The sequence below is a fragment of the Myxine glutinosa genome, unplaced genomic scaffold, assembly GCF_964187855.1.
Source record: "Myxine glutinosa unplaced genomic scaffold, kmMyxGlut1.1 SCAFFOLD_154, whole genome shotgun sequence".
Classification (NCBI taxonomy): Eukaryota; Metazoa; Chordata; class Myxini; order Myxiniformes; family Myxinidae; genus Myxine; species Myxine glutinosa.
This window is the reverse complement of record NW_027616366.1, coordinates 207,053-219,855: the sequence shown is the minus strand read 5'-3', so window position 1 is coordinate 219,855 and position 12,803 is coordinate 207,053. Positions and strand designations below refer to the sequence as shown.

Sequence of the window (12,803 nt, the reverse complement as noted above, 5' to 3'; positions counted from 1 at the left end):
GACCCCAAGGATCCAAAAGACCATGAGGATCCAAAAGACCATGAGGATCCAAAAGACCCAAACAACCCCAAGGTCCCAAATGACAAAAAGGACCCAAAAGCCCCAATGACTCAGAAAACCACCAAAATACCCCAAAAATCCCAAACCCCAAAAACCCACAATACACTGAAGACCCAAAAGACCCGAAAGACCTAAAAGACTGAAAAGACCCCCAAAAACCTTAAATACCCAAAAGACAGAAAAGTCATTGAAAACCTAATTGACCCCAAACACCCAAAAGACCCCGAAGACTCTTAAATACCCAAAAGACCACAAAAACCCAAAAGACACTGAATGAATGAATGAATGATCGTTTTAAGGCCATTTTCCCCGCTAGAGCGGGGGTTAGCCTTGCGGGTCCCATGACAATCATGGTTCCGTGTTTGAGGCAATGGTTTTATGGCTGGATGCCCTTCCTGGCGCCAACCCTTAGTCGCCTCTTACGATGCGCAGGGATACGGTGTACCTATTCTAAACCAGCGTACACACCGGGATCATTCATCCCAACAAACTGGTACTCAATTTGCTGACCTCGGAAGGATGACAGGCTGTGCCAACCCCCCTGGTGTTCATTTAGCGATCGACCGAGATTCGAACCCAGGATTCTAGGATCCCAAGCCAGCACCCTAACCGCTAAGCAAACACCAGGCTGAAGACCCCAAATTCCCCAAAGACCCAAAAGACTGAAATGACCCCAAGACCCTTAAAGACCCAAATGACCCGAAAGACACCGAATACCATTAAAGAACCAAGACTACAAAGACTACAAAGACGCAAAAGACCCCCAAAAAACCTTAAATACCCAAAAGACCATGAACACCAAAAATACCCTGAAGACCCCCAAAAAAAACAAAGACCCTTAAATATCCAGAAGACCCAAAATACCACAAGACCCTTAAAGATCCAAAAGACCACTAACACCCAAAATACTCAAAATACCCCAAAGACCCAAAATACCCAAAAGACCATGAAGATCCAAAGACCCTGAAGATCCAAAGACCCTGAATATCCAAAGACCCTGAAGATCCAAAGACCCCAATGACCCTTAAATACCCAGAAGACCCAAAAGACAATGAAAACTAAAAGAATACCCCAAAGATCCAAAAGACCCAGAAGACCCTTAAATACCTCAAGGACCCAAAATACCTCAAAGACACTTAAAGACCCAGAAGAGCAAAAAGACCCAAAAACCCAAAAGACCCCAGAGACCTAAAATATCCCAAAGACCCAAAATACACTGAAGAACCAAAAGACGCGAAAGACCCAAAAGACTGAAAAGACCCTAAAGACCCAATTGGACCCCAAATACCCAAAAATTTGGAAAGACCCAAAAGACCCGAAGACCTCAAGGACCCAGAAGACCCCGAAGACCAAATAGTCCCTAAACACCCAAAATACCCCGTAGACTGTTAGACACAAAAGACCATGAAGACCCAGAAGTCCCCAAAGGCCCAAAAGACAGAAAAGTCATTGAAAACCCAATTGACCCCAAACACCCAAAAGACCCCGAAGACTCTTAAATACCCAAAAGACCACAAAAACCCAAAAGACACTGAAGACCCCAAATTCCCCAAAGACCAATAAAGACCCAAAGACCCAAAAGACTGAAAAGACCCCAAGACCCTTAAAGACCCAAAAGACCATGAACACCCAAAATACCATGAAGACCCCCCCCAAAAAACAAAGACCATTAAATATCCACAAGACCCAAAAGACCCAAAATACCACAAGACCCTTAAACACCCAAAAGACCACTAACACCCAAATTACCCCAAAGACCAAAATACCCAAAAGACCATGAAGATCCAAAGACCCTGAAGATCCAAAGACCCAAACGACCCTTCAATACTCAGAAGACCAAAAAGACCATGAAAACTAAAAAAATACCCCAAAGATCCAAAAGACCCAGTAGACCCTTAAATACCTCAAGGACCCAAAATATCTCAAAGACCCTTAAAGACCCAGAAGACCAAAAAGACCCCAAAACCCAAAAGACCCCAGAGACCTAAAATATCCCAAAGACCCCCAAAAAATCTAAAAGACCCAGAAGACCAAAAAGTCCCTGAAAACCCAAAATACCCCGAAGACCCTTAATGACCCCACAGAACCAAACAATCCAAAACACCAAAAAGACTCTTAAAGACCCTGAGGACCCAGTGGAACCCAAAGACCCAAAATACCGAGATGACTGAAAAGACCCAAGGACCCCAAAGAGGCAGAGGACCCAAAGGACCCAAATGACCTAAAACATCCTGAAGACCCAAATTAACCTGAAGATCCCAAGGATGCAAAAGAGCTTGGGCACCCAACAAACCCAAATTAACCAGAGGACCCAACCCAAGAGACCCTTTGGACTCTGAAGACCCAAAAGAAGAGTAATTATGTCTCTTACATTGGAATTGTAGACGGTGGCTTGCAAACCGAGCCTCAAGGTCGGTGTATGGAAGCGTTTTTTTAAATCACAATAAATACAAAGCACAGGGAGACGACATTCGCTGAAAGTGACGTGCAAAGTGCGGAGAGTAAAACGAGTGTTCATTTACGTCTGTCGAACGTCGAATAAAAAAAGATGAGAAAGGCACCCTACGAAGCACCCCTGGGCCGTGGGCCCTGACACCGCCACTTGGCCAGTTGGCCCAGACTTCAACACGCTCACGCCGCTGCTGCACCGTCAAAAACTGCTCCAACCCGTCATTTTTGGCGGGCTTTATACTCGTAATTAATAAATAATAAACGCCAGTCGCCACTGCGTCATTTTCCTGAGGAGGTGATGCCGGACGTACATCGATTAGCACGCAATACTCGACTTGGAGATAAAATTCACTTGATGTTGTGAAAACCCGTATAACGATAAGATACCTTCGTTGCGATGTCTTCTTACGAAGACGCATCTTGGGAAACAAAGACAGATCGAACGAGGGGAGGAATAGGAGAAGGAGGAGGAGTGTGTTGAGAAAATTTCAACGAAAAATTCGCTAGCTCCCGAGAAAACAAAACATCCAGCTCATCGACAATGTGCATTGATATGATGTTTTCGTCGTCGACCGTCGTTCACCGTTACCACGTGATACATTTGTGACGTCAGCCATCCTCATCCTCAAATAATGAGGAGTAAAGTTTAATTGGTAGATTTGAAGTCTTCATCATCGTTATTTATTAATTTTTAAAATAAAGCAATCGTTTTATATTTATTTTTGGGAAGTTGCTTTAGGGGTAGTTTGGGACACCGGAAGTTGATTTTCTGATTCTATTTTAATCATAATAATAGTAATGTCGATTTTAAAATCCTTTCTTGAACTAATACATTGTAATTGTTTTAATAGATGTTATTTCCATTTGACCTCCTCAACCGCCCCGCACGCAGGAACACCGCTGCCGCGATAATCAGCATGTGACGTCACCATACTTGATCCGCCATGTTGGATTACCACAGGGTTCCACGGAAAACTGTCCCTCTGTTTGGGCAGTGTATAGGCAGTTTATGTTCACTGGGAACAACCCAGTGTTAACTTATAGTCATCTGCACACTCATTGCAAAAATAATATTATGAAATTGTTTTACGTTCCCAGGGAACATAAAAGGGTCTTGGGGGTGGGGGACAGCAGGGGTGAAATGGGAGGAGGAGGAGGTGAGGTTGGCCATCCAAGAGGAACGGAAGAAAAACGCAATATATCGAGTTACAGTGGGCTATGGACGAACAAAATGCGAAACATTCGGCGCGTGTCGAGCAGGTGAGGGTTTCTATCGGAACACGTGTCACCGCTGGGTTGGTTTGGGGAGGGCAAAGGTAGGAGAGTACAGGAAGAAGAAGAGCAATTTTCAAAATTTTACATACTTAATAATTGGCATTAAAGCGCGGTGTTACGCGCGCTGCTTGTAAGCAAGGAGGAAGTGGACAACGTGGTAATTTGTAAAAGTCTTTATTCAAGAGCTCACTGTAACACTAAAGCGTTCCGAGCTGCGCGCCCGGTGTATATCCCGCGGCCACGCCTACCCCTCGGGCGTGGCCGCCGCCCACTTGGCGCGCGGAATGATGTTCTCATGCCAGTGAGCTTTCGTGTCCGCCACACGTGCCCCCCCCCCCAGAATTCCCGCGCACCTGGAGGGCCAGTTTGCGGGGCAAACGTATGACCCGGCCGAAGTGCCCTCTGGCGACTGGCGGCGTCCGGGGTGCAGGGATGCCCGCTGGGATGCCTCCGGCTGCACCCGGGATGGGTGCAGGCTCGGGGGGCGGTGTGCCGGCGGGGCCGGGCGGTGCCGGGGGTCCGCCCGCCGGGGGGCGGCCCCGACGCGGGGGCCGAGCCATCGGCGGTGGGTGGTCCACGTCGAGGTGGGCCGGCTTGAGGCAGTCTATGGAGACCCGGTCAGGAGTGCCGCCGATGTCCAAGGTGAAATGTTTCACCCCGGTCTCCAGCACGCGGAAAGGCCTGTCGTACGGGGGCCGCAGTGGTGTCCGGTGGGCGTCGTGCCGGACGAAGACGTACTCCGCGGTGCGAAGCTCCGGGGCGACGTGCGTAGGTGGGTGCCCATGGTGCGCCGTGGGCACCGGGGCGAACCTCTGGGCGGTCTCCTGCAGCGCCGAGCGCTGCTGCGCCGCGGACCATGGTGCCGTGGAGTCGGGGAGGAACTCACCCGGCACCCGCAGCGGTTGCCCGAAGACCAACTCCGCCGCGGATGCGCGCAGGTTGTCCGTGGGCGCCGTTCGGAGGCCCAGCAGCATCCAGGGGAGCCTGTCGACCCAGCCGCCGTCACGGAGGGTCGCCCGGAGCGCGGCCTTCAACGAGCGGTGGAACCACTCACACAGGCCGTTAGCCTGGGTTGGTAGGCCGTGGTGCGGTGCAGCTGGACCCCGAGCCCCCGCGCGACCGCCCCGCTGAGCTCCGAGGTGAACTGGGGGCCGCGGTCGGACGAGATGTCCGAGGGGGTGCCGAACCGGGCGACCCAGGTGGCGATGAACGCCTGCGCGACGTCCGCCGCCGTCGTTGACGCCAACGGCACGGCCTCCGGCCACCGAGTGGTGCGGTCCATCATGGTCAGGATGTGGGTGAAACCCCGCGGGGGGGCAGAGGTCCCACCAGGTCCACGTGAACGTGGTCAAACCGCCGTTCCGGCACCACAAACGGGGCCAATGGGGCCTGGGTGTGTCGGTGCACCTACGTGCGCTGGCACGCGAGGCACGTCCTGGCCCAGGCGCGGACGGCCTTCCGGAGGCCACGCCAGACAAACTTGTCGGCGATCAACCTCTGGGAGGCCCTCGTGCCCGGGTGGGAGGCTGTGGATGGCGTCGAAAATCTGGCGCTGCCAGCCCACGGGCACGATGGGGCGAGGCCGCCCGAGGGAGACGTCGCTCCAGAGGGCCGTGCCCGCGCCGTTGAACGGCACCTCGGTGACACGGAGGCCCATAACGGCGGTCCGCAAGGCCTGGACGTCGGGGTCGGCGGCCTGGTCCGCCGCCATCCGGGCATAGTCGATGCCGAGGTGGACCGCATGGGCAACGGACCGGGAAAGGCAATCCGCCACTGGGTTGTCCTTCCCCGCGACGTGCCGGATGTCCGTCGTGTATTTGGACACAGCCGAGAGGTGACGCTGCTGCCGGGCCGACCACGGCTCGGCGACCTTGCCCATCGCGAACACCAATGGCTTGTGGTCGACGAAGGCCGTGAACGCACGGCCCTCGAGCAGATGGCGGAAGTGCCTGACCTCCAGGTGGAGCCCGAGCAACTCAGGGTCAAAGGTACTGTACCGGCGTTCGGGCGGGCGAAGCTGCCGGCTGAAGAACGCCAGCGGTTGCCAAGCGCCACGCACCCATTGCTCGTGCACCGTGCCCACCGCATAGTCCGAGGCGTCGGTGGGGAGGGCGATCGGTGCATCGGGCACCGGGTGCGCGAGCATGGTGGCGTAAGCCAAGGCGAGCTTCGCGCCCACGAACGCCGCGTCCATCTGCTCGGTCCAGGTAACGTCACCTTTGCCCGGCTTCCCTCGGAGGGCCTCGTGGAAGGGGCGCAGGAGCTGGGCGATGCGGGGCAGGAACCGATGGTAAAAGTTTACCATGCCCAGGAACTCCTGAAGCCCCCTGATCGTGCGGGGGCACGGAAACCCCTTCACCACCTCCACCTTGGCCGGTAGGGGGACGGCCCCGTGCCTGGTGACCCGGTGACCCAAAAAGTCGATTTCAGTGACACCGAACCGGCACTTGGCGGGGTTCACTATCAGGCCGTGCTGGCCCAGGCGTTCGAAGAGCGTGCGGAGATGGTGGAGGTGCTCTTCGCGGGACGCGCTTGCGACGAGGATATCATCCAGATAGACGTAGACGAAATCCAAGTCGCGCAAGACGCTGTCCATGAGGCGCTGGAACGCCTGAGCCGCATTCTTCAAACCGAAGGGCATCCGAAGAAATTCGAAAAGTCCGAACGGCGTGATGACAGCCGTCTTCGGGATGTCCTCCGGCCTGACGGAGACCTGGTGGTAACCGCGTATGAGGTCCACCTTCGAGAAGAAGGACATATTCGCCAAGCAGGCGGAAAAGTCCTGAATATGGGGGACGGGGTCGCGGTCGTGGGTGGTGGCGTCGTTGAGACGGCGGTAGTCCCCGCACGGTCGCCATCCCCCGCCGGGCCTGGGCACGATGTGGAGCGGCGATGCCCAAGCACTCTCGGAGCGCCGCACGATGCCGAGCCGCTCCAGCGTAGCAAACTCTGCTTTAGCAACCGCGAGCTTCGTCGGCTCGAGGCGGCGTGCCCGGGCGTAGACCGGTGGCCTGGCGGTGGGGATGTGATGTTCCACCCCGTGCTTGACGGTCCCCGCCGAGAAGGTGGGCCGCGTGAGGGCCGGGTTGCCGGCGAGGAGGCGGGTGAATTCGTCCCCTGCCGGAAGCGTACAGATGAACCTGGCCGGAACAGAACCGCTCAGCAAGCCGCTCTGTGAGCTGCTCAACGAGCGGGGCAGCGCGCAAGCGAGCGAGCTGAACGTCTCAGCCTGGACAAGCCTTCTGTGCTGTACATCCACCAATAGTGCATGAGCACATAAGAAGTCCGCGCCGAGCAATGCCATGGGCACGTCGGCTGTGACGAAGGACCACCAGAAAACCTGCCCTCCGAACCGCAGAGAGAGACAGCGTTTTCCGTACGTGCGTATGGACGTACCATTGGCCACAAGCAGCGCGGGACCCCAGCCCGCGGTTTGCTTGTCAGATGTACCGACAGGAACGACACTCACCTGCGCTCCTGTGTCGCACAGGTAACGGCGCCCGGACAAGGTGTCCTTGATGAACAGCAGGCTGTTCGACCGGCCGATGCTCAGGGACGCTACTGAGCGCCGGCACGGGAGTTTCCCGACTTGCTGAATGAGCACGGCGGGCGACACTGCCGAGCTTCGTGGCCGAACTGGTCGTGGAAAAAACACCAGGTTTGCGGCGGAGGCGGCAGCGGCCGCGGTTTTCTCCGCGGCGGCGGTGGTGGTGGTGGGCGGGGCGTAGCAGTGGCCGCGAGGTGTGCATCAGGGACCGCATTTGCCTCGGGATGCGCCACGGCCGCGCCAAAACTCGCCTGCGTGTCCAACGCCGCGTAGTACTTGTCGGCCTCGGCAGCGAGCGCTCGGGGTTCCGTTAACACGGAACCGGCCAACGCGAGGCGGACCCGTGCCGGCAGCTGGCATCGAAATAACGCCCGGAATAGAGCGTTCGGGGTTTCGCCGCCCATGAGCGACAGCATGTGGTCCATACAGACCGACGGTCGCGTGTCACCGAGGTCGGGGAGGTCCAGAAGACGATCGGCTCGGGCGTCCACTGTAAGGCCGAACGTGGCGAGGAGGAGATGCTTGATCGCCTCGTACCTGTCGTCGGCCGGTGGGTTCCTCAGGACCGACACGACGCGGGCGGCCGTGCCGGCCCCGAGGGAGGCGACCACGTGGCAGTAGCGTGTCTCGTCTGCCGTGATGCCTCGAAGCCTGAACTGGGCTTCGGCCTGCAGGAACCAGATCTCCGCCTGAGCTTCCCAGAACTCGGGAAGCTTCATCGCTAGCGCGTTGGTTGCCATGGCTGTGGCGGGGTCGGGTGGTCAGTGACGGCTGACCAGAACGTCGAGGTCACCAATAAAGCGCGGTGTTACGCGCGCTGCTTGTAAGCAAGGAGGAAGCGGACAACGCGGTAATTTGTAAGAGTCTTTATTCAAGAGCTCACTGTAACACTGAAGCGTTCCGGGCTGCGCGCCCGGTGTATATCCCGTGGCCACGCCTACCCCTCGGGCGTGGCCGCCGCCCACTTGGCGCGCGGAATGATGTTCTCACGCCAGTGAGCTTTCGTGTCCGCCACAGCATCACATTTACTTTATGAGGTGTCGGTGCACCAACATTTTAATATCCATTGACATGAATTTATCTTTGGATCTATTTTGACGTATTTAACGCTTCTATTTCACTTATCCGTGTGTATTGGGGTTTCATATACTTCTGCAAGAATTCCTCAAAAACTCAATCTTTATACTCTGCCATAAGCCTCAAAAACATTTTTAGAAAAAAAAAGGAAACCTCTATTTATCTTGGTTGCCAAGACTGAACACACGTGTAGGCTTCAACAGAGATGAAAACATAACACTATTGTAAGAAGCACTTTATAGTGCTCTTATTCGATTTTGTGGGAGCTGTGCTCGCATGATAAAACCGGACAAAATGGACGACGCCAGGAATGAAGTTTCCTTGAGCTATTTATTTCCACGGAGGTATATAATATGGAGAGCCAATTGGCCACCTCGCAGCATTAGCCGCCGTGAAGCCACCGGAAATAGTCTGGCGGCCATATTGGGAAGCCGATTGTTTTGTAAACAAAGCCTGTCAAAGCAAAGGCGTGGCGCACTGATGATGCAGCTGGAGCGAATTTTAGGACCGCCGACTATTTAATTAATATAGAATACTAATATTTGAACTGATATTCGGGCTCAGAATCCCGTTCTTTAAGGAAATGGTGTTCATTAAGTTTGAAGTTGATTCTAGACGCATTTTTCCTGGGGAATCCAATGGTTTAGAGCTTGTTTGAAAAAAAAGTGCCCAAAATTACCGCTCGGTGTTCTTTATCGTTCTTCTCATGACCCAATCACCCACTAGTAGGAATAAGAATCCTGATATGTTACACCCCTGTTTAACTCCTGTCTTCACCTTGAACCATTCTGTTGTTTCACCTTGGTCGACGACCGCACATTGAAAGTCTTGGTAAAGGGCTTTTACAAGGTTCACTAATTTTCCAGGTATGCTATATTTCTTCATTATGACCCAGACTTTCTCTGGGCAAGGAGTCGAAAGCTTTCTAGAAATCTATAAAATTGAGGTACATCGTCGTTTGCCATTCTTTGGCTTGTTCTATAATATTCCTCAATATAAAGATCTGATGTGTTGTCATGTTATATGATGTTACTTAATTCAGTCATTATATTGTAACTAAGATGTGTATGTTTCTATTACCGAGATGTTAGAAACCACGCAGATATAATGATAACCAGAGTTTATTCTACACTGACATGGGTCAGCAACACATCAACAGTGAGTCAGTCACATAAATGACATGAAACGCTGTCATGTAGTTAACCCACACAATTCTTGGGTTTCGGAAGTTTTTGCTATTCATAACATACAAGACTTACATGTTGCAATGGAACGTTCAGCAGGACATGGTAATTGTTACATGAATAATGGAGCGGAGATATAGACATCTCATGCAACACATCTTTTACAGTTTAAATATTTACATGAAGTGTTGGTGAACTCGCCATATCAGACAAAGGGCAACTATCCATTAACCATGGAAAATTAAAGATTTGTGTTCACAGATATACCATCAGATAAGATCTGCTTGCCACTGTTCTATGAACTATCTGTGAACACAAATCTTTAATTTTCCATGGTTAATGGTTGACCAAAGTTCACGAGTTTTTGAAAACAATGCAGGACAGTTAATACATGTTTGATCAGTTGTTCTACACAGGCAATTTTGCAGTGAACATAACACCCACAACTTATTCCACATACCTCAAAGCAATTCATCCCATATCAAACAATGATATAAACATGGACATAATGAAAAAGTAATGCCAATTGTACTTAAATACATTGAAAATGCACTTGCATGAACATCATAAATTGCAACCAAAAGTAGGCCTACTGGACCAGGTACTTCATTGCTTTTCAAACAAACGTATCGGTACTCAAGTCACCAAACAAAGTAGAAATATATATTTCTCGAGCTTCCAGCCCGACTTACTCTTCCAGTATTAAAACATAAATCAATAGATATACAGGACTACATCTTCCACAACTAAACACCAATATATATTTATGCACAATTCACGCGACTACCATGTAGAGATGAGGTCGCTCTTATATTTCAGCTTGCTCTGGTGTTGCCTCACTGGTGAGCAAACAGGACCAGTTTGCAATATTTTTTCCTGATGCGCTCTTCCTTCATGTCATCATCGAGTGTTCTCACAACATGATGGAAACGTATCTTGCTGTATGATTGTGATACAGAATGTATTAAAGCAAACACATGGTTGCTGTCTGCCTCACAGTCAAACATGTGCCGATCCAAGGAAGCAAATGTAGACCGACCGACCTCAGAAAGGACAGAAGTGGAAATTGCCGCTCTTATCCCACTTTCACGAGGCATTTTGCCATTGGTTACAGCCAGGAGCCTCTTGACACAGCGTTCAGTCGCCTCACAGACACGAACAACACTGTGCGAGGGAACTATGAGGCCACCCCTGTTCTTGGTAACAATCAGGCTGTACATTGGTGTGGTTTGCCATTCTTCGTTGTTACTGGTCAATGCAGAAAGACATTGGCTACACTTCAGAGTCTTCCTCACCATCCTCACCACATAGCCGGCAATATAGCCAACACATGACTCTGTAAAGATGGAAAGTTGCTCAAAATTTGGAATATCCGCATAGTCGTGGTCCTCTTTTGCCGGCGATCTCAGCTCCAGGTCGTATCGTCTGGCCACCAACATGTCGTGACTCTCGTCAGGCACAGCCTGCTTTGCAACGCACTTGAAGGAAGCCGCATTCAGGATTCTGGTTGAGTCCTGTGCAGAACAGTTCCCACTTGCAGACTTGATGTCATGTCGCATCAAGAGGCGCTTATATGCGGCAACAAACTGCCGGGCCGTTGGGTTATTCCCACTTCCACATGCAATGCGGACCGCTCCAAAGAAAAGTTCAATGTGGTCTTGGCTCATTTTGTACGTGAGCAGGTATCGCAGGGGAGATGAGGCAGGTTTGACATATGTGAAATACAAAATTGTGACACTCTCTATGCAGATCATGAAACCAATGAAGGGGGTTTTCAAACGCGTATTGGTCATAACTTGACCATTCATGTTTTTGATGTTGGACAAGTAACTGTAGGCAGTATCCAGGAATGGCAGGAAAAGTCCTTCTCGTGATGTCATGAGTGGTGCCTTGTAGTTTCGTGCCAATGGATTGCGAGAATTTAGAATGTCAAACAGTTTGTCCAATGTTTCAATGTATTGGCAGGTAGCCTCACTGCCCTGAAATTCTGATTGTTGCAAAGTGTCCCTGCAAAACCGAATTGCATCTGCCACACTAGTGCTCAATGTCTGAGCGGCTGTGTCCACCTTCATGACATTGCTCTTCCACTCGATGTGTTTCCGGGAGAGCTTATTTCCCAGACGCAAGCCTTCCCTCTTCTGCAGATCAAAGAGTGCCTGGATGTATTTCCACGCGATGACGTTTTTGTTGCCATCCTCCATCATTTTCATGGATCCAAGACAGTTTCTTGCAAGTTTAAGCATGTGACATGCATCGAGTACAACACAAATGTTCTTTTCGGGATTTGCTGGGTGGGGCACAAGTCCTTATCCTTTGGAAACCTTGAAACAAAATACATTGTGGTCACAAAATGTGGTTGCGGGTCAAAACCTCAGAGGGCAGTCAAAACATCCGAGTCAAAACGACTCCATATCAAAATAATATTTTGAGTTTCATATGTATAGTTAAATACAACTTCATCTGCTAATGTTTGCCATGTGTCGGACTTTCGTACCTTCCACAAGTAACCCCCATTTGCTCTTTCTGCTCACGAGTGACACAGGAGGGCATGGAAACCCTGACAGTAGTAGACTGGACAATTAAGTTAAGCTCATCACAAATTAAATCACTTGACAATGATCACGAGCTGACGAGTCAATCTCGATACTTCAATCTGAATCAATGAATGAGTCAATCAGACATCAGTCTGACATACTCACATAGCCCTAGTGAATACACAATACAGTTATATTTGAGATCTGTGTCGTATTGCACACCCTGCGCGTGGTCTAACATCATCAAATTCAAACACAGTGTTCAAACTTCATTGAAACTTAATTACCTAGCCCCACCACCGTGACCACGCCAAAAACTGAAAAAGCAGAACACCCGCGATCGCGGTTTGTCACTTACTTGTGAAATGTGCATGTGGAGGCCTTCCCTGAGGTATTTGTGCAGTCAAATGCAACACACTGTGGCATTTTGAAACAGCGCGTTCACAAATAAGACTCCTTACAGTCGGTAAGCATCCAAAATGAATCAGAAATTGTGAGATCAGCTGATTGTGAGATCAAACACGGACGCAGACACAATCGGCTTCCAAATATGGCCGCCAAGCAACTTCCGCTAGCTTCAGCCGACAGCCGTCATTGGCTCTCCAGGTTTATTATATACCTCCGTGTTTATTTCAAGCTCACTCAAAATAACTCAAAAGCACTGAATCCGCCCAT

General features: G+C 51.1%; 1 protein-coding gene across 3 annotated transcripts in view; it reads right to left on the bottom strand.

Moving 5' to 3' along the window:
- The window catches only part of LOC144888928 (uncharacterized), a 49,786-nt gene extending 46,751 nt beyond the window's left edge, over window positions 1–3,035 (bottom strand). The window contains exon 1 of one of the 3 annotated variants that reach the window (XM_078768699.1): window positions 2,899–3,035. In XM_078768699.1, coding sequence (XP_078624825.1) covers window positions 2,899–2,930 — 32 coding nt within the window. In that variant the 5' untranslated portion in view covers window positions 2,931–3,035. Of the gene's footprint in view, window positions 1–2,431; window positions 2,720–2,898 lie in introns of those variants that run through there. The other 2 variants (XM_078768700.1, XM_078768701.1) reach the window with 2 other exon arrangements.
- Window positions 3,036–12,803: the final 9,768 nt, after the last annotated feature.